The following is a 25,667-nucleotide window of genomic DNA, read 5'->3' as shown; positions in this document are numbered from 1 at the left end:
CCCTTTGATAGGCAGGACAACAAGAATTTCAAAATGTGTTTGTTGTCCCCAAGAATGATATCAAAAAATTTCTTAATATCTAATTTGTCATGTGAAACCACTTAAAACTTACGTAAAATTCATTTAAACTGCAAAAAAGAGCAGTTTCATAGCACCAACATGGGTCGAAAAAGTCATAGACATCGCGGGTCCCTGTTAATACACTGTCCTTACTATCGATAGTTTAAACGATCACGATGTGCTCGCTAAATGCGCGCCCGTCGGCGTCTGCTAGCCGTCCTCTGCTGTGACTCTCAAATAGCCCCGCATGTGCGATTTTAAGTCAGATCGTCCCATATGCTGTTTTTCATGTTAGTACATAGATGCGTGCGCGTTTTTTGCGGACGCAGATCATGCACCCATCTCCGTCGTCTGCTACGGCTCTCTATATCAGTCCCAACTTGTGAAATGTGTTTTCTGGTGTATTTTCATTTGGTCTACATGCAGTTTGCCCACTTGTCATTTGGTCTAATGCCAAATGGGCTAAACCCATTTGGTCAACTAAATTGCCATTTGGTCTACACTTGGTCTAATTCTCATTTAGTGAAATGTCCAGTTGGTCTAATTTCAGCATAACCTACATAATTATATATTTTTTTTACTTTGTCAAATACTGGTACATAAAATTGGCTTTATATCATGCAGTTCCACATTGTAAATATGTATATTCATTTGGTTCACATGCAATTTGCCCACTTCTCATTTAGTCTAATGCCGAATGGGCTAAACCCATTTGGTCTACACTTGGTCTAATTCTCATTTTGTGAAATGTCCAGTTGGTCTAATTTCAGCACAACCTAGGCTACTTAATTATATTTTTTTTAACTTATATACATATATTTAGTCTTTATACATATACCAAATGGGCTTGACCCATTTGGTTTAAAAAAAATCTAATTGCCATTTGGTCTACACTTTGTCTAATTTACATTTGGTCTACACTACACTTGATCTAATTTTGAGTCCAGTCCAGGGTCTAATGTCAACATGACCTACATCATTATGATTTTATACTTTGTGAAATATATATTTTTTTCTTTATATAATTTCATTTCACCTTATAGTTTTAGCATTGGTTTCCAAATAAATAATACTTGAACAGTGGCATAATCATGATAATGGAGCCAAAAGTTTTGAAAGGTGTATCGGGTAAATTTATAAAATTTATAAATTTTTTAAAAATGATATGTTCTGTTCTATCTACAATTTTTACTAATGATCCTTTTTTTACTTTTTTTTCAGACACATTCGCACCCGAACCGACTCTACAAGGGAAGAGAAGGAATTATTGAACCCCTTGAGAATATACAGGTCAAGGGCTGTAATAGTATACAGGGGCACTTCCTGGGAGTTTAATTTCATTTTAATTATGTGTTTTCAGGATTTTTTAGGATATCTAACATTGCAGTGAAAATTATTGCCCCTGCTGATAGTTTTTCAGCTGTGCATGCCCCTCCTTAATTTCAGTGAATAAGGTGTGGCACTGCCCTCTATGATTCATTTTGAATTTTAATGGGCTCCAAAATGCAGTAATTTGTAAATGATAGCATAATCTTATTTTGATAAAGCATTTTACTTAACAGGGGGGGGGGGTGAATTTGACTACTAAACCAGCCCCCCATGTCAAGGATTAAATTTTTGGAAAAAAAGCATATATAAAATAGATATAGTTATTGCATATCAGAATATTATTTTTTCTTGATGTTATCTCAATAACTCTAAGCTGTTATTGATGAATTCTTTCTTGAAACAAAAATAAGCAATTTATCCAAACATGTCAGTTTCATTTTGTAGACATATGCATTGAATTTACCAATTCAGAATATAAGGTATGCAATCTTTCATAAATGTTGATTTTTATCACTGGTGGATCTGGGGGAGGGCACATCTAGCTCAACCCCCCCCCCTTTGAGAGCTAGAGTCAAGATGTAATGAAAATATGCAATTTTCATCAAAGAATGCCCCCCCCCCCTAAGGCCCTTTTTTGCTTGACAAATTTTCATCCTGAAAATGTGCCCCCCAGGATAAATCCTGGATCCACCACCCCTGGTTTTGATTAAGTTTACATGTATTTTCATTTTGAAAAAAAAAAATTCCTAGAGATTTATAAACAGCATGATTTACACTGAGCATTTCATACAATTTGTGCAGAAGAAATATTATCTTAAGAAATTTGGTTATTAAATTATGGAAGATATCTTTTGGAAATGAAATTACTTTATTGCAGTTATGTCTTACATTGTATTGTCATTTTACTTGATAGAAATTCATTATTTTTTATAACCATGACAGTGTTATAAATTCATATTTGCTAAATTGTAATAATCATTTTGATGTTCCTTCATCTTCATGAAAGTATGAATTCTAGTCATCTGCTTCAGTCTGCCCAATGAAATGGTTACAAAGGGCCTAAGCATCCTTGTCATTTTTCAATAATTAGTTAAGTCAATAGTCAAGTAAGGGGTCAGACAGTTTGGCTGTATTATATTTGTTTAATTGTCTTACTAGTGTCAATTTACTAAACTTTTTCTGCTTGTGATTGAACCACCAAATTGCCAGATAGTACCATTTTGTTGGGCAGACATTAATATTGACTAGAGGACTTACTTTCCAAACCAACCTAAAGATAATATGATACTTCATGTATTACAGGGGTATATTGCCTCCATTCCATTGTTGGGATGTATGCTATGGGCTGGGTAATATCATCTAACTTGTCCTGGAATAATCATTCTCTATAACAAGTTCACAGACAAACAGAGATTCCACTTCAGCAACTCTCAGTTGAACATCAACATTCCTGGCATTGGTGGGGGAAGCCAAAAATTTTAGGGGGGAACCGCCAAAATCTTTTGACCCCCCCCCCCCCCCCCCCCCCCCGAAGAAAAAAAGATAGTGACCAAATAATATCTTGGGGGGACACAGGAAACAAAATTGAAAATTGACAAGCCAAAAAAAAATAAAAAATAAGGTTATCAACAAAAAATCGAGGGGGATGGAATCGTCCCCTCCCCACCTCAAATTTAGGGGGATACCCCCCCCACTTCCGCCGCCTATGATTCCTGGTGCTTGGAGATCTGCGAAAGGCATGCTATAACATCCACTTAAGTTCCATTTCCTTTCATGTTTTTTCCTCTTCTTAGTGAGCATCTCCAAGTGTTCATATTTTTTCAGTGTCCTTTTTTAGATTTATCAAACTCAGTTTTATTACCTGATAAAATTCTATCCCAAGAATTGAACACTTTGATCAAATTTGGAAGTTCAACTTAATGTAACTGACAATATATAACTGAAAATATATAATAAAAGGCAAAATAATAATTATGAGAAAAATAATAAAGAAAAACAGTTACTCAAATCAAATTCACTCAAAACCATACACTAATGTACTCTCCTCAAAAATCAGTTCTCACTTTTAGGTATTGATCATTCATTCAGTCAATAAAATAATAAAAACAGAGTCAGGAGGTCCTCCTCAAAATAAACACAAACATACACACTAGGTCACTCTGACTTGAACTTAAAACTTCCAATCTCAAGAAGGCAAGATATCTCAGTAGATAGTCATTGTCAAGATGTTTAGGAGTTCAATCTGGAGGTGAGGTTATTCATGATGGCATCTGATATTCTGGCAGAAAGAATGAGAAATAAAAAAGTGCATAAATACAATTATTTATTTTTTCAATGCAAATTAAATAAACGAGTCATTCAAGATAGTGTGTATTTTTTAGGGGGGGGGGGGGGTGATGGCATATTTTAGTCCAAATTATTTTTATCTTCATTTTTTTCCACTTTGTATTACCATTTATTCAAAAATTGCAATAAACATATTAATAAATGAGTTTTAATCTAGTTGGCAAAAGAAAAACCAGTGGCGGCGGCAGTGCAAAGAAAATGCCAGTAAAAGGCAGCACTGTGTCTGAGTGACTGACACCACGGCACTGACAGTGAGGTGAATGTACTTCATTTTCCAGTGCATGCACATTATTGCCCCATCATATTCACTCGTTTTCAGAAAATATTTAGTTATTCCTCATATGACCATGATTATCTCCTTCATGTCATTACTCTGGTGTTTATTCATGATTTTAAATTCAGGAAATCATTTAGCAAACAAAGAAAACAGAGCATTTCTTGACTGTGATTCGGTGTGATTCAAGTTCTATTTCATTTCTGTGTATCACACGTACGCACGTACGTGACGTAATCTTGATCTCTAATCTGCTAATTGTTATGTTAATTAATCATCCCGTGCGCGCGATTAAAATGGCTCGAAATTCGACCAAATTCAAGGGCAGCTCAGCTTGTAAACCTCACTGAGAAGGGCTTCCACAGCCCTTGCGATTCCCCGCGCTGCAATTTAACTGCAAGACACAGAAAGGAAATCAATTCAAGTTTCACAATCAACGGAAAATCCAGAACCCTTCGAGACCCATTTTGCAAGAAATACAACTAAATAAGGTAAGAATTGAGAGCAACTCACGACACTTTTGACTTACCGACACTTTCATGGTTATTTTTGGAAGATTTCATGGAATTTGGGGCACGAAAATGACTTCGGTAGCTCGCGAAAGTCCTATGCATTACGATGACATATTTTTCATCGCACGGGAGGACAATCACAAAGAGAAAATATCATATTCATCCGCGCTGACAGGGGCTTAATTTTGACGATATCGCATCGCTATGCGATTTCACTCATTGACAAGCGGACGAAGCTTACGTACAAATTTTGAGCACTTCCGCGACAGCGCCATCTAGTGACTACGGCCGTGCCTACCTTTGACATTTTTCTTTGATATCCTTAGATCGTTTCAATTTCATTCTCACTGTCTTCTCTCCTTGCTTTTCTTGCCTTGTTACAAACGGTCGTCTGTTTAACAGCAAATTCTCTTTTTCTACTTGTGTCGATTCTGGCTTCCTTCGCGGTGGCAGACCCATACAGCGTTAGCGCAGCGCAGTAGTAGACATACACAGTTTGGGTTTACGTTTGGTACGAATTATGTACCAAGCGTTAAGCATGCACGAATCCCGAGTTTCGTACATACGCACGTACGCGCACATAGCCTAGAGTCAGTAGAGAATCGACACAAGTAGAAAAAGTGTGGAAATTTGCTATTTAACAGGCGGCCTTTTGTAACAAGACAAGAAAAGCAAGGAGAGAGAAGACGGTGAGAATGAAATTGAAACGATCTAAGGATATCAAAGGGGTTTAGAATGTAAGAATTTAATGAAGAAATGAGGTTATTTTGATCGTGATATAGACGGTCAGACCTACATACGTGTTTTACTGTTATTACTGGCGGCGTGTGGCGGTATCCACAGATAGGTGTTCTGGATATAACCACACGCGTGTGGCTGGATGGTAAAGACACACGCGTGTGGCTGTATACACTGCCTATTTTTTATACCTTTATACCGCATCTAGGCCTACTGGAAAAAATACAGTTGTGTCTGCAGTCTAGTTTCCAGGTCTATCTTGTACTGTACGTTGTCTTCCTAGCTTGGATAAATCGCTATCTGTGCTATTTGTCCTTTGCTGTGCCAATGCAGTGACTAGTACTAATCCCATGCATGAGCATAATGCCATGCAGACCAAAACTTGTCTAGTTTTGTTTTGAAGTGATTGACTGTTGATGCTGTGACTACTTCACTTCAGCAGGCAAATAATTCCAGTCGCTCACCACTCTAACACTGAAGTAGACCAAAAGCTTCGGTCTCTGTTATGTTGGTTGTTTAGCTGAACTGCGTTGGCTTCACTCACCAAATACAGAGACCGAAGTTTTAGCGTGATCTGTACAGGGGACTCAATGGCCATATGTAGCTATGTGCGAATACGGGGCATCGCGAGCGCTGGTTTTGGTGGCACGGTTTTCGCGCGGGTTTTGCTACGAGTGGCATCGCCTCTGGGTGGCTCATTGAAAATGGGGTTTAATGTGCATGCGCACATAGTAGGTGCAATCTCGTGCCTTTTAACAGACAGCTGAAGATGTGCTCTTTCTGTACATATAAATTTCAATGTGGATACTCGCCTGTAAAGTGTGGATATCGGAGCTTGAAAGTTCATCAAATTTTTGGACGCGTAAATGTTCGAAATTTTTTAATGGTAAGTAAAACAAGAATCCGATTAGGTATACAATTTGACTGGAAATATATCTGAATTATCAAAAAATCCAAACTTACGCGATTCTGACGTTGCGCAGTCCAGATATAAGAGATGCCAGCTACCCCTGTCACAGCCAGTCTCTCGGCAGTCGAGCTGCCCGATGCGCCTGCCGTTGGCAGGGCGATGCTACCCTTGTCACAGCCGGTCTCTCGTCAGTCGAGCTGCCCGATGCGCCTGCGGTTGGCAGGGTGATGGGAGCGGTCGATAGTGAGTCGTTCATGCTGGATTGAACTAGATCGTAAATTGCTTACTTGATGATTATGTTGTGCCTTTTTTGGGAAATCTCTGTCATTATACCGTAGATAATTATTCTGATATTGATTTTAATACATTCATTTGTCACAGAAAGATTTTATCATCCCAAGGTTATGTGACTCAAGAGTCTAGGTGGTTGATAATCGTTTCATTTGGAAACTGGATTTGCTTTTGACAGTGGATCTTGGAATATCAATGTTGACTTTTCTAAAATTAAATTCATGGGTGGAAATCCCAGGGGGACACGTCCCCCTACCCAAAATAATAGGGGGACATGTAACAATAATACATTTTTTTTTTTTTCTTTTTTGGTCAAACTTTTTGGGGTGAAAATGACCTTACAACAGTTTGGGGATAAACTTTTTTTTTTTAACTTGTCAGAGTTGCCAGCATCCATAGGCGGCGAAAGCTGGGGGAAGTGTACCCCCCCCGCCCATAATTTTTTTTTTTTTTTTTGATAACCTTTTTTTTTCTTTTCTTTTTTTTTTTTGCTTGTCAAATCTAGTTTTCTGCGTCCCCCTATAATTTTTGGTTGATAACCTTTGGTGTATTTTTTTGATTATCAAAATAATTTGGTGGTCCCCCTAAAACTGTTGGCTTTTGCCGCCGATGCCAGCGTCCCCCTACCTTTGGGGCCAATTTCCGCCCATGATTAAAATGCAAAAAATTTGTTTAATTTTTCACTCTCAGAGGAAATATTTCACTTCCACATGGCTCTATTGTCTATTTTTTTTTATGTTATTCATTTTTTTTCTATTTTATTATAATTATTTTTTTTTTCAAGAAGGGTGCAGGGGGGGGGGGGAGGGTTGTGTTCATAAGTTGAAATGGGGATGGGATTTGTATAAGTTTTTGTGTCACTTTTGTTCTCTTGTTTTGAGTGTTGGAGCTTTGATGCCTGTTTTTGTTGCTGTTCAGAGCTTTATTTATGTGCAGTGATTTCACGCTAGAATATGAACTTATTTTTCATTAAAAAAGGAGTGCTCGAACATGGCCTTTGTTGTAATCATACATATCCAAGAAATGCATATATTAAAGCTTAATTTTTATGTTTCCTTCTTGATACTTGAATTACATGCAATGCTACATCTTTACACCCTCAGACTCTGCTGCTCATCCTTCCTAAAAAAAATTGTAATCAAATGCCCACGGTCTCCAAAATGAAAGGTACATTATCCATCTATAAACAAATTGTTGAAACAATAAAATACATAAAGAATTGGTGAAACAATCAAATACATCAGAAAAGCACACTTGTATTTTTATACCATACAAAGTACATGTACAAAAGGAATTATATTTTTCATTTGTAAAAAAAAGACCCCATACATACATGTACACAATACTAAAGTTGAAAAAGAGCTAATTGTAATTTATATCAGAAAAACAAAGAAATACATTAGAAATTACAAAAACAATACTTTAAACAAATTCATTTAGGAAATTATCTACATGATGCTGTTTTGATGCCAACTAAATTATATACAAATTATCTCTCATTATCACTTTCATTTGGCAAAAAAAAGAGGCGAGTAATTGTAATTTGCATAATTAATTAGAATTAATTAAAAGAAATTATTTTACACATAAGAAGAAAAATTACCAAGTGAAATGATTACACATCAATTGAGTTTTCTTTCACCTTTCCATTGATACCTAAATTACTTCAAAGGGCTCAAAAACAAAGAAGTTAGAGCCCGTTGAAGACTTGGGTTCAAAATGGTCACAAAATGGTCACAAAAATCGGTTATGCACTCCATTGACTTTACATTAAGACAGTGACCACAAATTTGGATAAATATGCGCGACTTAAACTGGAATAACTTTATAATTTCTTGATGAAAATTTGAGTTCTTGGTATCATTTGAAAGGTCTTTTTAAGGGCTTTCAAATGATACCAAATTCATTGAGATTTGAGGATTTTCATTTTTTTTGTCACATACCTACCATATGTTTATGTACTTAAGATCGGATAAAACGGGGAAGTGAATTTGAGCGACAGCCGAGGTAAGTCACTGTTTTTGTTCCTTTTTAACTTGATTTTTCTCCGTTTTTTGGCAATTAATGCCAAGAGGGAATATTAATTTGCATTTTGTTTGTGTTAACTTTCGAAATTTTTATTCATTAAAGACAAAAATTGAAGAGCCCCGACGGGGGGATTTTGCATTGCAAGTCCCCTAATGGTGGCTGCACGATAGCGAGCCGTCTGTGTACGAGGAGAAATAACAAAAATGTTATTAAAAAACTCCTCGAAACAGACGGCTGCCAGCTGTCTAACACTGAAGGTGTTTTGCCTCACACTCAACCTACTCCTTTGCAGAAAAAGCTTGTAAGGATGACCACGGGTTGCTTGAGTGGAAGCTGATGTGAAGAACAGGTCTCTATTCACATCATCAACATGATCAATGCCGTGGATTATCTTATAGACTTGAATCATGTCACCTCTTCGTAGTCTGTACTTGATGGAAGGTAATTTCATTGCACGTAGCCTTCTGCCATAGTCCATTTCCTTCAGGGTTGGTACTAGCCTGGATGCTCGTCGCTGGACTTTCTCAACAGCCTTCAGGTCAGAGGTATATCTTGGGTACCATATCCCATTTGCATATTCCAGAATTGGTCTCACATGTGACTTGTATGACCTCTTGATGTTGTCTTTGTCTCTATTAGTGTAGGTATGTGACAAAAAAACCCCAAAAATCCTCAAATCTCAATGAATTTGGTATCATTTGAAAGCCCTTCAAAAGACCTTTCAAGTGATACCAAGAACTCAAATTTTCATCAAGAAATTATAAAGTTATTCCAGTTTAAGTCACGCATATTTATCCAAATTTGTGGTCATTTTCTTAATGAAATTGTAAAGTCAATGGAGTGCTAGACCAAAAGCTTCAGTCTCTGTATTTTGGTTGTTCCGCTGAACTGCGTTGGCTCACTCATAGACATAGACTGAAAAGCTTGGAGGCCCGTACGTACAGACAACGTATTTTAGCAGTAACGTTAGATCTAACAGCGGAAACCCGATTTTCCGATCGTTTTTTTGTACATAAAATGTCATATTATGAAGAAGAAATCACATCCATATTTACGAAAAAATGTTTAAAATTCAGAAATATCGTACCTTAGACCGCAGTTATCGCTAATTCTTTTGAAATGATCATCAAAACATCGTCATCTTCGATCCTTTCGTTGGTAAACGTAAGTTGCCATCTTGGATGACGTCATCATCATTACAGACGTATTTACCAGTCGCTACCTATCGCGATTTGTGCCGCTAGGCCGCTGCTTTGCGCTTGGACATATTGATGTGCGTGCGTTTGGAACTTGTCGCTCGCATTGATTGGCCAAGATATCGAAAATTTAATCGGAAAGCCTTGATAAAAGCACAACTCGTTGACGGCTGCCATATTTTCCTCTCCGGCAGAAAGTAAAAAAATAAGGAATAACCCGGGGAATAACTCATCGGTAACGTATATTTTCGAAATATTATAAAATGTATATAGTATCAATAGAAAGATTAGAGTCTAACGAAAATAGTGGACCTTCGTCCAAGATAATATAATGTCATTTAGAATCTAAAAGAAGTAAAAAATCTGGACAAAACCCGTCCGCCGAATTGTCGGACCAGATTACACATGCAGGCTCGTACTGACACATTACCGTCGGTGAATGGGGATTGTAGTAAAATGTCAGAAATTGTTGAATAAATCCCCAGAAACGACGGTTATTCCTGTCTAATGGAGTGCATAACCGATTTTTGTGACCATTTTGTGACCATTTTGAACCCAAGTCATCAAAGGGCTCTAACTTTTTTGTTTTTTAGCCCTTTGAAGTAATTTAGGTATCAATGGAAAGGTGAAAGAAAACTCAGTCTAAATATTGGTGATTAGGAGCCAACATGGAGTTCCTCACACGTATAAATATTTTGAACACCATTTTTTACTCTTATGTACATTAGCATACCAACGGCGAATAGTCGTATGTGGAAATGAGGTTTTCTGGCAGGTCATTGATCAGGAAAAGGCAGGGACCAAGGACGGAGCCCTGGGGAACACCTGAGTGCACCTGGCCAGTGTAGGATGCTGTTCCCTCTAATACAACTTATTGAGTGGGATTGGAGAGGAAGCTCTTGATCCATTTCACAGTACACCCTCTAATGCCATAGTACTGCAGTTTCTTGGCAAGGCGATAATGTCCAACCTTATCAAATGCTTTACTCAAGTCCAGTACAATAATGTCTGTCTGTTTTCCTTGTTGCATATTGTTCTGAAGATCTTTAATGAACCCAGCAAGTTGCGTTTCACATGACATTCTTGAGCTGAAGCCAAATTGCAAAGGATACAATATGTCATTGGTTGCTGCATGATGTTACTGGTTAAGATGTGTTCCATTACCCTGCAGCGTACACATGTGAGGAAAATTGGTCTGCCGTTGGCTGGGTCTGACTGTTTGCCCTCTTTGAACACAGGGACCACGTTTGCCTGTCGCCACTTGTCTGGTAAGACTCCAGTGACTTGTTGTAGATACAGGCTAGAATGGGAGCCAACACAGGAGCTGTGCTTTGATAAGGTTTTGAAGAATCCTTGGAGTAATTCCATCTGGACCAGCAGCTTTGTGGACCTTAAGCTTGTCCAGCAGTTTTGAACACCTGATGTGGTTATCAAAACATCTTCCATATCTAGATATGGCAAGACTTCTGGAAGAAGATCGTTGGGTACCTCGGTTTCTTGAGTAAACACCGATTCAAACTTTTGGTTTAACATGTCAGCAATTTCCTTCACATCATGTATGTGTCTACCATCCTTTGTCAGCTGCGTGATGCCAGCATGGTCTGTCCTGTTGTGTTTGATAAACTTCTTCATTCCATTGTACTCATCCTGTTCGTCTGGTGTGATCATATCCTCAATATAGGCCCAATATGCACTTCTCAATTCGCTCTGGATACGATGTTTAAGATTCCAGAATTTAAGAAGTAGTTCTGTGCTGGGTTGGATGTTTCTCTGGTTACAGCATCTGCTCAGTCTATTCTGTCTGCTCAGACATTTCGTTGAACCGCTTGAACCACTTGAACCACTTATAGAGCAAAATTATTATTAAACAAATAATAAAATTTGAATTATGATTATTAATAAATATTATTGTAATAAGAAAATTCATAAGTAATATGGATGGAAAGGTCATGTCCTGTTATTCACCGATATGTCACGAAAAAGTCTTTTAGATTTTAGATCGATGGAAAAGCAAGAAATGCGATTATAAGAGACCCTTCTCAGTCCCCAAATACAGAAAAAACGTGATCAGATACGGTCTCTATGTTGACGTCAAACTACATGCAGCTGACGGACTGTAGACATATGCATGCATGCTTTTTCCTTTAGAATTTTCTTTTTTTTCTATCCTAGGTGACAGATCTTTTAATTCAAGGAGGAGGAAAAGAGGAGTCATATTTGACTGATCGAGTGACTCACGTCATCTCAGAAGATGAGGATCATCCTGAAGTCACAGAGGCTAGGGATCTCTTTGAACTCCCGGTCGTATCGGTAAGTATCAAATTGGCAACACCATTTATACTCCTCTACTAGGATATTGCAAAGTATTTCAAGTAATTCTAAATTTACAATCGATTGAACGCTGGTCCACATCTTGCATCAGCAAGAATGAGTTTATTTGAAATTGTCAACCGTTTTTATACTAAGTGATGAGGCCATACGTTATCTGCTTTAAAGACCCTGACCAGATCCAAAAGTGAAATTGACAAATAAAAAATCGAAAGCTTATAACAAATTCACTGCTTCGAGACTTAGGGATCCAAATGCCGTACGTCCGTCACAAACCTAATGACACATAAATAAGACAGAATCAGCTAAATGACAATTAGACCAAATGGATTAGACTAAGTAGGATTTGTGACTAGTTAGCGAATTATGTGGGGATCACCTTTATAGCTTCTAAGGAATCAATGACTGATTGATTTATCTTGCTGTACAATCCATTCTTCATTTTATTTTCATTCTTTTATCCAGTCTAAATGGGTGTCTATGTCTGTTCGATGTAAGACTCTATTACCCGGCAAGGCGTTTGCACCTGAGTCAGTACGGCTCTTCACAAACTCCATTGTTTGTTTTTCAAAGGTGAGACAAGGTTTATCATTTTTCTTTTCTTTGTTATTATAATTACATATTTAAACAAAAGCCTATCAACAATATTATAGTTGGGCCCTGTAACATCATAGATATCAAAACATGACGACCAGAGGCATAAACTTATAAACAATCAAGTTGCTAAGGTTGCAATAATATAAAAAGATACCATAAGAATGAATTATGTTAAAAGCATAGCAAATAATATAGAATCCCTGAGACTTACATTATTTCAAGTAGAATAGAAATTTATGCTAGGGAGCAGAAGAAAAAAAATCTTTGATGAATCTTTGAAAAAAAGGTGATCATGTGTTATGGTTAAACTGAGTCTTGCAATCAATGCCAAAGCTCAAACAACAGTTTTCAAAAGAAATACAATTATCTTGATTGGTCTTTATGATTTGTGATTCCGGCCCCTGAAAGAAACCTGTAAATATGGTAAAGTGGTTTCATTTTGTGTGTATTTACTTGTGATATTGCTTTGATAATTCTTTTGGGATAATCAGAGATTACTATCATAGAACCTCTTTGTTTTTTAGTGATGATAAAGTCAATTTTCTATTGCTTTAATTTTGTTCCAAAAATGGTATGTTTTTTTTCCGGGTCATTCATGTGATAATAGCTGGCGATTATCTAGTCTTATTGCTAGCTTCACTCTTTTATCTATATTCTATAATATTCTCTCTGATTTTATTTTAAGGTGTCAACTACGGACCGCAATGCATTATGGGCCCTAATAACATTCCATGGTGGAACTTGTAGGGCTAATCTGAGTAAAGGATGTACGCATCTAGTTACATCAAAATGTGAAGGGGTAAGTGATTTCTCAATGTCATTCAGGGGGTAATTAGGCCAAGGTTATTAGACCAAAGTTATTGGTTGATAATTATGTGAGAGTTCAAGGTAAGGGGTAGCTGCATATGTGTTTATGTGGCATCAAAATAATTCAGAGTTGCATATTGATGTAGATTGTACCATGTCAATGTTACAATTAATCAGTTCAAAAGTTCAAAGTTACTGTCAGACACAAATAATGGGTCAAGGTGTGTAGATGTTTGACCATGTTGTTTTTAGCAGAATATATATTGAAAAACTATGATCAAATTTTCATGGCATTTTGTTTGTCGGTCCAATATATGGTTGATACCTGATCTGTTTAGGGTTTGGTTCCTAGGTAAGGTTAGTATGAATTCAATGATCACAAAGATCTATAAGAGTGAGTCAAACTCAAAGATTGTAAACATTTAATATGTGAGAATGAAAGGGACATATATTATTTATGGTTAAGATTGTTGAGATGTGATCCTCTTTAATGAACAATATATCATCAAACCATTAGCATTCATCATCATCATCCTCATTATCATCACCATCATCATCATCACCATCATCATCATCGTCATCATCATCGTCAACTTCATCATCATCATCATCATCATCATCATCATCATCATCATCGTCATCATCATCATCAACATCATCATCATCAACGTCAACATCATCATCATCATCATCATCATCAACATCATCATCATCATCATCATGATCATCAACATCATCATCATCAACATCATCACCATCACCATCATCATCATTGTCATCATCATCATCATCATCATCATCATCATCATCGTCAACGTCATCATCATCATCATCATCAACATCATCATCATCATTATCATCTTCATCAAAGTCAAAACGATAATCTTAGCCATAATCATTATCAGTTTTTACATGTAAGTTTGGTTCCTATGGTCATCTTATATTTTTGTTCATTTTATTATTTCAGGCAAAGTATGAGTGTGCGTCCCAGCATGAGACGGAGGTTAAGATTGTGTGTCCTGATTGGATCCTCTCCTCAGTCCTCGCAAAGAAACTACAAGATGAAAAAACATTCCATCCAAAATACCTCACTTTCCAAAGTCCACCCACAGAGGGAGCCCTTTGCCAGGATATTGAAATGAAAACGGAAGAGGTAGACAAGGTCGAGCCGGCTGAAGAGGGCGATGATAAAACGGCAAAAGAGAAGAAAGAGAAAGTTGCAAGGCCAAAACTGAAACTTCCATGGGCAGATGATTTAATGCCTTTGCCTGACATATCAGCTCTACCAGAACCATTACGTGATGCCCCACCATCAGGTAGTACAGCTACATCATCTGCTATGAGCTCATCACCAGCATTGGGAGCTTCTTATAACACCTCCAGTACAGGTTATAGTACGCCATCATCAAAAACAAAAGACAAAAAACATAAGAAAGATAAGAAGAAAAAGAAGAAGCACAAAAAGGAGAAGAAAAAGAAGGACAAGAAAAAGCACAAGCATGCAAATGAAAGTGGTGCCACTGGTTTAGGACTGCCTAAAGAGGGTGCTGGTGGTTCTAACCTCGACCAAGGGATGAAGAATAGAAACATGCTGAGGAACATAACAAACAAGACTGATTACTTGCCAGCAGTGATCGGTGTGACCGGTGATAAAACACACGTATCACAGGTAAGATAATTTCAATATCAAATCAATTAAAATGGTTTGGTTTAATATGAACTCCTCATTTAATGTTTTTAAACTGTTGTTGGGAAGAATAAAATAGAGCAGTTTACAATATTTTAGTTCTATGTCCTATCTTAGAAAGAGTTTTGATTGATCCAATCAACCACAACTATGAAAAACCAGCACTGTCAACATATTTGTTTGTTCAAAATATTTTCTAGATCTGATATATATTCATACATTGTTTTCTTGAAAATTCAGTGTTCTTCTCTTTGTTTACAAAGGACATTGTGCCACATTCCTCTAGAAAAAAATGTGGCATTGATGAATTTCTGTAGAGTTGAGATTGTAATTGGTTTGCATATGAATTTGTTGCTCTACATCATAATATCTACATATACAATCAATGATATCACATTCTTTAGTTCTTAGAAAGATGTATACAAATCTAAAATTGATTTTTTGTGTCATGATACATGTAAATAAAGGTTTTCTTCTTATTTTTTTAAATCTTAAAAGAGTTCAGTGAAACCTGTCTTATATTGCCACCCTAGGGAAACAGTGGCCTATGGAGACAGATGGCCTTTATATCTGTCATAAAAATAATCTAGTCAGATGATTGGTCTAAACCATGTCATGTGACCAATGATTGTTCCAACCAATGTCACGAAATCGGCAAAAATGCCACGAATCCCAGCATCTGATGTCACACCCAAGGAATAGTACCCCGAGCCATGACGTCAGACGTAAATACTTCAAAACCTATTCACGGGATGGCAGGGCTTATCTCATGTGCACATACAATGCGCGTGTGGGATCAAGCCAGGCTCCTAGCCAATGCTACTGAAAAGAATTAATTCTCTCTCAAAGATTGTTATCCATTCAGTTATATCTACATTCCCATCTGATTTAATTTCGATGACGGATATAAATCAAGAATATACGGCCTCTGATTAGAGGTATGATGAAACTATGATCCCCTCAGTGATGCTGGAATGCGACCATTTTTCTGCGCCCCTCAGGAAAACAGTCACATTTCAGTGTCACTTCAGGAACCATACCTGTAGTTCCAACCACCTCCTCTGGCAGCCTTACATATTCTTCATTATATATTTGATTTATATCCGTTTGACTTATTGGTAGGGGTCCTAAAAGCTTTCTCAGACTTTTGTTTGAAAAAAGGAAATGATTTTGATGGCCACTAAAGACAGGTTTTCACTATACACAGGTTTGACAGTATAAAGGTGTCTTAAAGCTACATTTACTCACTAACTATTGCATATCAATTTCAATGGCCAAATACTCTGTATGGTCTGTGACAACAATTCCTTTTCAGAGTTTCTACAAAGGTTTCAATATCAAACTAGAACTACAATGGGCAGTTTTACGCACCTAATTTTCCTAATTAATATGAACATAATTTAGAAATGGAAGCACAGGAATACAATGTTTTGGATGGTATGATTGCGTAGCTTTAGGACCCCTTCAAAATCAGGTGGCGTAATCAAGGAGTGTTTCAAAAGACAGCCATGATTTTCCTTTTAATGGATTTTGTGATATTTTTTTTGATCGATAGAATATTTTCCACAAATTTGACTAAAAAATCTGTTCAAATATTCAAATTGACACAATTTTTTTTTTATTTGCAAATAAAATTTTGTTGCTTTAGAATTAGATTCCCAATTTATACTCATCTTTTCTCTTTTCCAACAGGTTTTAAATAATGTAGGATGGTGACTGAATGTCTTAAGGGTTTTTCATTCTCAATTTGTTCAATTGTTTGATATTTTTTTTCTTCTGCTCTTCAGCAGGTTTTGAATGCGGTAGGTGGTCGACCAGGGGGTCATAAAGGACGTTTAGATCAAAGTTATGGAAGTTTACAAGTCATACCTGAGATACATTACTATGGACATGATGCATCAGCAGGAGGTATCAACCATTCTCAATTTCAAGGAAATCATTATCAACATATTTTGGTTACGATTTTTATAGTTTTCTTTATTTATCTTTTCGCACATTCCTGAGGGACGTACAGTTTTCTTAATTTCTTGAAAAGCAAAATCATCTCTCTTTTACAGTGACATTAATTTGGAGGTCTGGGTTTAGATTTTTCATCTTGGAACCAAGTAATAATGTACGTCTTCAATTTTTAACGTTGAATAACCTAATTGAATTCAAGTAATTTTACCCCCAAACCAGTAATATTATCTTCTGCTCTTTGAATTTTGGAATATTACTCCATTTCTTCATAGGCCTCTTTACAGGCTCAATTTCAGTTTGTATAATGTTTTTTTTTCTTCCCGGGAACCATATTCCTTTCACCTTTTAATAATGAATGAGGCACATTAGTCTGAATCAAGGCTGAATATGCACTTGTTATTCATTCTGGCAAATGTTTGGCAAGTTTTTAGCTTGTCAAGTGTAACAATTGTTCCATCATTTTCAGAGTTCTGCATTTCAAAATGTAAGAATAGGTTGTATTGTGTTTTTGCCGACTAATGGATTTAAGCTGGGATATCTTTGTCTTTTTTTCTCCTCTCCACAAAATCCGTCTCCATCTTTGTTTGTTTTCTCCTTTCCACAGTGACCCCAGACTCATGTTTACTTGGATGTATTTTCCTCATCATTGAATATCCTCATCTAGTTGGTTTGGATTACATTGATACATGGAGGAAGGTGAGAATTATAAGAGGGTGATGAGGAGGAGTAGGAGGAGATGGATGATGTTTAGGATGATGATGGTGATGATGATGGTGATGGTGATGATGATGATGATGATGATGATGATGGTGATGATGATGATGATATGATGGTGGTGATGATGATATGATGATGGTGATGATGATATGATGAAGATGGTGATGATGGTGATGATGATGATGGTGATGATGATGGTGATGATGATGGTGATGATGATGATGATATGATGGTGGTGATGATGATGATGATGATATGATGGTGGTGATGTTGATGATGCTGATGATGATGATATGATGATGATATGATGATGGTGATGATGATATGATGATGATGGTGATGTGATGTTGATGATGATGATATGATGCTGGTGATGATGATATGATGATGGTGATGATGATATGATGAAGATGGTGATGATGATGATGATGATACGATGATGGTGATGATGATGGTGATGAAGATGTTATGATGGTGATGATGATGATGATGATGAAGGCAATGACGATGATGAGGAGCAGGATGATGAGGATCATTATTAGGTTAATGATGCTATTGATGATGATGATGATGGGGGTTAGTTATGAGCCAGGAAGCTTACAAATCAAAACTTTATTTGTCTAAATATCATAAATGAATTTCTTTTGTATTTTTACAGGTTATTGTTGAACATGGTGGTATCGTTGATGATTGCTACTCTGATCGTATTACACATATCATGTGTGATACGCAGCGGACAGATATCTTTAGACTGGTAAGTTACCTTGAAGATAGGACAAGAAAAAGAAGGAAAAGAAGGAGGAGGAGGTCAATATTGTGTAAAAATTATCTACTTAAGCCTCTTGGATTGTCGTTGGACTGAGAGAAGATCAACTTATCTTGCCTTGAACAACAATTAGCATGATAAAATGTGCTATATTACATATCTTTTGGGATGAATTCTCGTCAAGCCTGAAGTGGATATATTGTTGACTTCAGCCATGTTGTCATCATTACTTATTTTGAAACATACAGTGTGATCTTTTGACTCAGATCTTGTGGCCTTATGATCATCCTTGATCATCTATATCATCTTTGATCCAAGAATCTATATTTTCACTAAGGCTTTAGCTGTCAGATTGAGCCACCTTTAGAATGATTAGGAGCCCATTTCAGAAAGTGGTGCATCTTGATATTTAATCAATTAAAAACACATATTAGGGGCTCGATTGACTGATGAATTGCAGTTAATCTCCACTGTTTAATGCCACATTGTATTGTCCCAGGTGGGTGTTTCATTAAGCTGTTCGTAAGATAAGGACTGGTGATCCTTTCTTTTGGCAAATAGTATACACCATAGGCGATGGTTAAGTGCGTACAAAAGGATCACCAGTTCTTAAAGTCGCTCTTAACTTACGAACAGCCCCCTGGTACGTGTTTCACAAAGCTGATTAAAATTTCTTAAAAATAAAGTTTCATAAATTTACGAATGACTGTGTGCATGACTTGTGATCCCTTTTCCTATGCTGCTGACTTTAGACCGGTAAGTTCATATAGTGACCTAAGATTGTGTTCCAGTTGAGCGTAAAGCCTTGCGTCACTTTATGAAAACACTCGCCTGATTAGCTATTTACTTTTCTCCATGCAGGCAATGAAAGATGGGAAGCGATGCGTAACAGCAAGCTGGTTGAATGATTGTTTGAAGAAGAAAGCTATGCTACCACCATGGAGGGCGCTACATTTCCCAGCCCCGTCCTACCCTCTTCAACCACCCCCTTGTAAAGACCAGGTTTGTAGATACTATTTAATCATCATTATTGATATTAAAATTTATCTTTTAGTGTACTGCATTTCTCATGAACTGTGTTGTGTGATTGGTCGATTTGTTTTTGAGACAAACCCGTATCTTCCTATTGTACAAGATCACAAAGATTAAGTGGGGAATATGAGCCTGTATGACCTATTTGGTATGTAGCTTTTGTTGTTTCCATTGTTACACGCATGCCCAGTGCTGATTTCAACAGCAAATTCAATGGCAAAATGTACATTCTTTATACTGTGATTGTTGTGATGTTATGAATGACTTCCTATAAAAAATCACTCTCAAATGCAGGATTTTGCATTTTTTTAGTTCTATTCTATTGATTTCCCCTATTCTGCAATGATATAAGGATACATAGTTAGGGAGGCAGTCGGTGAGAGCGCCTGTTCCAGATAAGATCCTAGATCTCAACGTGTGTAGGTTCGACTCCCGCAGCATGCCGTAAGACATCTGATGCTAGTGTTGTGTGTTAGTGTGACTCACCGCTGTGTTTAGTGCGGGTGTGGATGGAGTTTGAAAACACTCCGTCCATCAGAAAAGACGCGAATGTTGGCCCCGTGTATAGGAGAGTCACAGTCTGCACGTTAAAACCAATACACTATTCGTCAAAGAGTGTGTATTGCACCTGCCGGTCCCCGGTACTACAATACTGCAAGAATCTTCAGGATACGAAGGAGGCAGTCAGTGTAGCTTGAAACCTTGAACCTTGAAACCTAGAGATACCATTTACACCCTGCTTACAGGAAATATCTAAGTTCTGGTTCCACATTCCATTCGGCCTCATTAAATGTGGAACCAGAACTTAGATATTTCCTTTATCTCATAAGAACAAGCAGGGTGTAACTAACAGTATTTTGAAAAATAATTACAAATTCAATTGTAGATGAAAATTGAAAGAATAGATTAATCTTTGGAGTGTCAAGGACATAAAAAGTCAACTAAATAATGTATGACCATTGTCTTCTGTTCCAATTACAACAGAATGGAAACATGACTTGTCAAAATACATGATTATTAAATGATGGTGGGATTGTTTTAATTTATATTTCAGATCATTGCTGTAACTGGTTTTGAATGCAGAGAGAGAAATGATGTGAAGATGATATTTTACTTGTATAATTATATTTCAGATCATTGCGGTGACTGGTTTTGAAGGTGGAGAAAGAAACGATGTGAAGACTATGATTGAGATGACGGGAGCTAAATACACAGGATTCTTTAGCAGAGGGAATACTCTACTCATATGTAAAAGGTAATAAACCATTACCAATTAACATAATTCAATCAATAAATTTTTTTTTATTTTTTGTAATTAGGTTATCATGGATGGATATTTGTTTGAAAATCCGACTATAGAGGCTTATAATTATTAACCTAGCTTCCTGTCATCAGCTTCAAATATTGTGTTATAAACGGTATAAATTGGGTTTCACAGAGGGACATTTTAGACAAAAAATGTCAATTTTCATGATATTTTTGTTGAAATTGTGATAGTCCTAATATGATCCAAATACATGTCCTTATTTTTTTCTTTCAACAAACCATACCTAAATTTCATTATCAAAGGTTTTGGGTCAAGTTTTTAAGCACACATTGCTATAGTTGTCATAGAAGGACAACATGTGCTTTCTTACCTAACTAAAAGGTGAAGTCCACCTCAGAAAAATGTTGATTTGGATCAATAGAGAAAAATCAGACAAGCACAATGCTGAAAATTTCATCAAAATCGAATGTAAAATAAGAAAGTTATGGCATTTCAAAATTTCGCCTATTTTTAACAAAATAGTTATATGAATGAGCCAGTTTTATCCAACTCAGAGAGTCGATGATGTCACTCACTCATATTTCTTTTATTCTTTATTGTTTGAATTATACAATATTTTAATTTTTACGAATTTGATGATTAGGACCTCCTTGCCTGAAGCACAAAATGTTAAAATAATGGAATTCTACGTGTTAAGGGGGGGGGGAATGAAACTTTATTTGACATGACAATGTTGAGAAAATAAAAATATTTCATATAATAAAATACAAAAGAAATAGTGTGTGGATGACGTCATCAGTTCCCTCATTTTCATACCGACCGAGATGTGCATATAACTGTTTTGTGAAATGAAGCAAAAATTTAAAATGTCATAACTGTCTTATTTTACATCCGATTTTGATGAAATTTTCAGTGTTATGCTTGTTGAATTTTTCTCTTTTTATTCAATTCAAGTTTTTGGGGTTGGGGTGCACTTGTCCTTTAAAGACTTCAACAAATATGTACTTAAAACATATCTTTTTTAAGAAGCACAGGTTTTAGCTGTAGTGAAAAATTGAAACAAAACCTTCACATGCACAGATACAATTCATTTGGTATAAGCAGTGGCGTAACTACGGGGGGGGCATGGGGGGGCACGTGCCCCCCAATCGGCTGGCCAAAAAAAAAAAAAAAAACGGGGAAAAGGAGAAAAAGAAGGAAAAAGGAAGAGAAACGTAGTGGGGGAAAGAAGAAATTGTTGTTTATCATAGTGTTATATTATGTTATATAACATAAGAAGCATTTTTCACAACTTTATGAAACATTATTTGCTTAATTGTGTCTTCATTGTTCCTGGTGCTCGCATAGACTTTTTAACGAGACATATAAAACTGCTGTACTAAAGCCTCCCGTTTTCAAATCAATATACAACAAAATAATATATTTCCTCGCAATTAGAGTTATTATTGTTTTAAGTAGTGATATATTCTTCTTTTTCATGACTACTGAAAGTTATTGCCCTATTTTAAGGTCTTAATATAAAACATTTCCTGTCCGTGCTAACGTTCACATTAGTGGATTGGTGAGATTTTTGCTCTTCATGAACTCCTAAAATCAGTCCTTAAAATGTCAATTTTTCTGATCTGAATATCAAAAAATTTTAGCTTGCGCTTCGCGCTCGCATCATTTGGTTAGTGAAATACGTGGGGTCTTAGTGAATTCTTACAAACAAGCCTTGGAATGCCCTCTTCATGTCTGAATTTCCTAGATTTTCAGCTCGCGCTCGCAGTATTTCATTAGTGAGATGCGTATGATAATCATGATTACAATGACTTCAAAAAGTGCTCCATGTGTTTAGATGTAATTCTAACAAAATCAGCAAGCGCTTGGCACTCGCATTAGATGACTATGGTGAGATATGTATACTCTGACTTCATGGATTCGTAATTATAGTCCTTAAAATATCCATGTTTTGGGGTCAATATATACAAAAATTTCAGCTCGCGCTCGCATCATTTGGTTAGTCAAATACGTAGGGTCTTAGAGAATTCATACAGGCAACCTTTAGAATGCCCCTCTTCGGGTCTATATTTCCTAAATGTTCAGCTCGCTTTTGCGCTTGCAGAATTTGGTTAGTAAGATACGTATGATAATCATAATTACATGACTACAAAAGGTGCTTCATGACTGTGTTTAGATGTAATTCTAACAAAATCAGCAAAGGATGGCACTAGCATTAGATGACTATGGTGAGATATTTATACTCTATGGATTCTAAAATATAATCCTTAAAATTTCCTTGTTTAGGGTCAATTTATACAAAAATTTTAGCTCGCGCTTCGCACTCAATTGTTTCTTTAACGAGACAGTTAAGTATCATGATTACAAAACAATTTGCTTATAATGTCAATTTTTAGCCCTCAATATCAAAAATTTTCAGCTCGCGCTTCGCGCTCGCATTATTTAATCAGTGAGATACATATCGTTTGATGGCACTGCATGTCCTTAAAATATCTCTATTAGGTCAGTATACCTGACAACTGAGCGCGCTTCGCGCGCTCCCTAAGTGACCCGAAATTTTTCCTGGTGCCCCCCCAATGCCGTGACCCACGGTATGCCACTGCGTATAAGCCATTTTATATATCCATTCTGCGCATGATCAGAGAAAGGTCATTAGTACTAAAGTGACATGATAGTTTTATATCTAATGAGATAAGCATCAATGTTGATGGCCTGATTATTCAGATATTCTTTTAAATTGTTTTTTCATTAGATCCACATAAGACAATGCGTCCAGTAGCGACTGGTATTTCAGTTGGCCAAGTACACATTGATATAACAACATGCTAATGGGCTATTCCACGGTTACTCATGTTACATTTGGAGACACCTTGACTCATACTTGGAGCTGTAACTCCTTTATTATTGATAGGAACTAAACATCTCCATATCACAACAAAGTACACAGTCTGACTATCCTTTGTATAAAAACAAAACTTGGGAAATTCTATTATGCTCCTGGCAAATCTTTGGAATGTGTCGGTTACTCACGTTACAGATTTGTCCCAACCTGTGGAATTGCCCTAATGCATTCATAGCAGAAATGCAACAAATACCTTCATAGAGTGTTCATTGTGTGCTATGTAGTCACCTGGTCTATGCAATTTCTTCATCCTGCTATGTACGACCAGCTTACATAATATCTAGCTTTGAAATCTGCCTATCATAGTGAAAAAAATGAAAGGTCATTTGACCAAAATTGCCCATGAAGTAACTATGTACTGGACTATTATACAGCTCTAAGAACTGACCATTATTATTATTTGTTTTGTTGACCATTAACAGACTTGAAGGTGCTAAGTATGAGAAAGCCCAGGAATGGAGGACGCCGGTCACTAATGTCCAGTGGTTGAGTGAGGTTATACTAGGAAACTATGATGCTCTTCATAACTTTGTTATGCCTCGTTACCAAGTCTTTGATGTAGATGATCCTTTCAAGCTTGAATTACTCAGACCACTCAAGCTTATGGGTAAGAGGAAAGATTATTCACACTGATGATTGGAAAATGTTAATGAGTTAGATTGATATTGGCACGTTAGGATGGGGGGAAATGTCTAAGTTTCTAGAAGGATTTTTAGTTTGTGGTGGATGGGTCATTTCAGAAGCATTGTTTGTAGTGCTAAGTATGTTAGTAATTGTTAAAAAATCAAACTCTTCTGATACTTTGATTCATAAATAATAATAAAAATGATAATAAGATTTGTTTAGCACACCTATCTACCTGTGCTAGGTGCTCAAGGCACTCCTATATTACCCCGGCTAAGCTAGTCCTCTGATTCTGGTGCTCACAGCTTTGTGAGGAATTACTTCCTGGCAGTACCTGCCTACCTCACCTCCATCGAGTGCAGCTCAATGCGCGTAAATTTCTTGCTAAAAGAGAGCGCCATGGCTTGGAATAAAACCCGTATCTTTCAGATTGAATGACGAGAGCCTTAACCACTAGACCACAATGCCCCAAAATCGTGAAGACAATAAGTCCTCAAATGCAAAACGGCAGTTTCAAGCTAGAATTTCTACGACCACTAAAGCTTACTTTTATAAAAATAAATGTACACAAAAGGCATGATGATGTTTCTATGTACAATTAATGAACATCAAATGCTAGGTAGAAAATGATAACATTACGGCAATACTTTGACTACAAGTACTATTACAATGTTACTGCTGCTACATATCGCTACTACATGTAGCAATTCTGATAATAGTATTTTTGATATTATTAGAGAATTCATTACTACTTCTACTATTAATGATGTGACTAACACTACTCCATCCTAAATTGTTGTTAAATTAATTAATGATAAAACAATATCAATCTTTGACATTTCTGTTTTATTTCCACAGAACCATGGACTATTCCAATTAAAATATCACAGTCTATTCGACGGGTAAGCTTAATGTTATGTTTTTCCACAACTCAAAAAGCACTGATCAACAGTTCTAAGAATTATCATCTAAAAGATTATCCAATAGTCCTTTTTAAGACCATCTTGCATGGTTAAACTGGAAACCTTATCTACTTAAACTGTGTTTTTGATAAAAATGATAATTGTTGTGTGGATTTTTACAGTACATATACTGCCCAAAGATGTTTGTGGCACTATCCTATCAACAATTCTGTTGTATAAACCCCCCAAATTCACAAATTATGCTAGGCAAATTTACATTTTTTCTAATGTAGACAACTTTGCATTGTTCATCGGGTTCCAAACTACATTGTTAGATTCACTATAAAGAAACTTTGTCAGTCCGTGATATAACTGATTGGCAACCTGTATTAACT

The 25,667-nt window shown here is 36.5% G+C and overlaps 1 protein-coding gene across 2 annotated transcripts in view; it reads left to right on the top strand.

The window, feature by feature from the left end:
* LOC121417527 (PAX-interacting protein 1-like) overlaps positions 1-25,667 on the top strand; it is a 35,494-nt gene that overhangs the window by 452 nt on the left and 9,375 nt on the right. The window contains exons 2-12 of one of the 2 annotated variants that reach the window (XM_041611250.1): positions 11,857-11,994; positions 12,478-12,585; positions 13,295-13,408; positions 14,384-15,085; positions 16,894-17,011; positions 17,667-17,758; positions 18,438-18,533; positions 19,407-19,547; positions 20,711-20,832; positions 24,169-24,353; positions 25,229-25,272. In XM_041611250.1, the coding sequence (XP_041467184.1) occupies positions 11,857-11,994; positions 12,478-12,585; positions 13,295-13,408; positions 14,384-15,085; positions 16,894-17,011; positions 17,667-17,758; positions 18,438-18,533; positions 19,407-19,547; positions 20,711-20,832; positions 24,169-24,353; positions 25,229-25,272 (1,860 nt within the window). Of the gene's footprint in view, positions 1-11,856; positions 11,995-12,477; positions 12,586-13,294; positions 13,409-14,383; positions 15,086-16,890; positions 17,012-17,666; positions 17,759-18,437; positions 18,534-19,406; positions 19,548-20,710; positions 20,833-24,168; positions 24,354-25,228; positions 25,273-25,667 lie in introns of both variants that reach the window. The other variant, XM_041611249.1, reaches the window with a different exon arrangement.

This window comes from Lytechinus variegatus, chromosome 6 (genome assembly GCF_018143015.1).
Source record: "Lytechinus variegatus isolate NC3 chromosome 6, Lvar_3.0, whole genome shotgun sequence".
Classification (NCBI taxonomy): Eukaryota; Metazoa; Echinodermata; class Echinoidea; order Temnopleuroida; family Toxopneustidae; genus Lytechinus; species Lytechinus variegatus.
The sequence above is the reverse complement of the archived record's forward strand: the minus strand, read 5'-3'. Positions and strand labels throughout refer to the sequence as shown.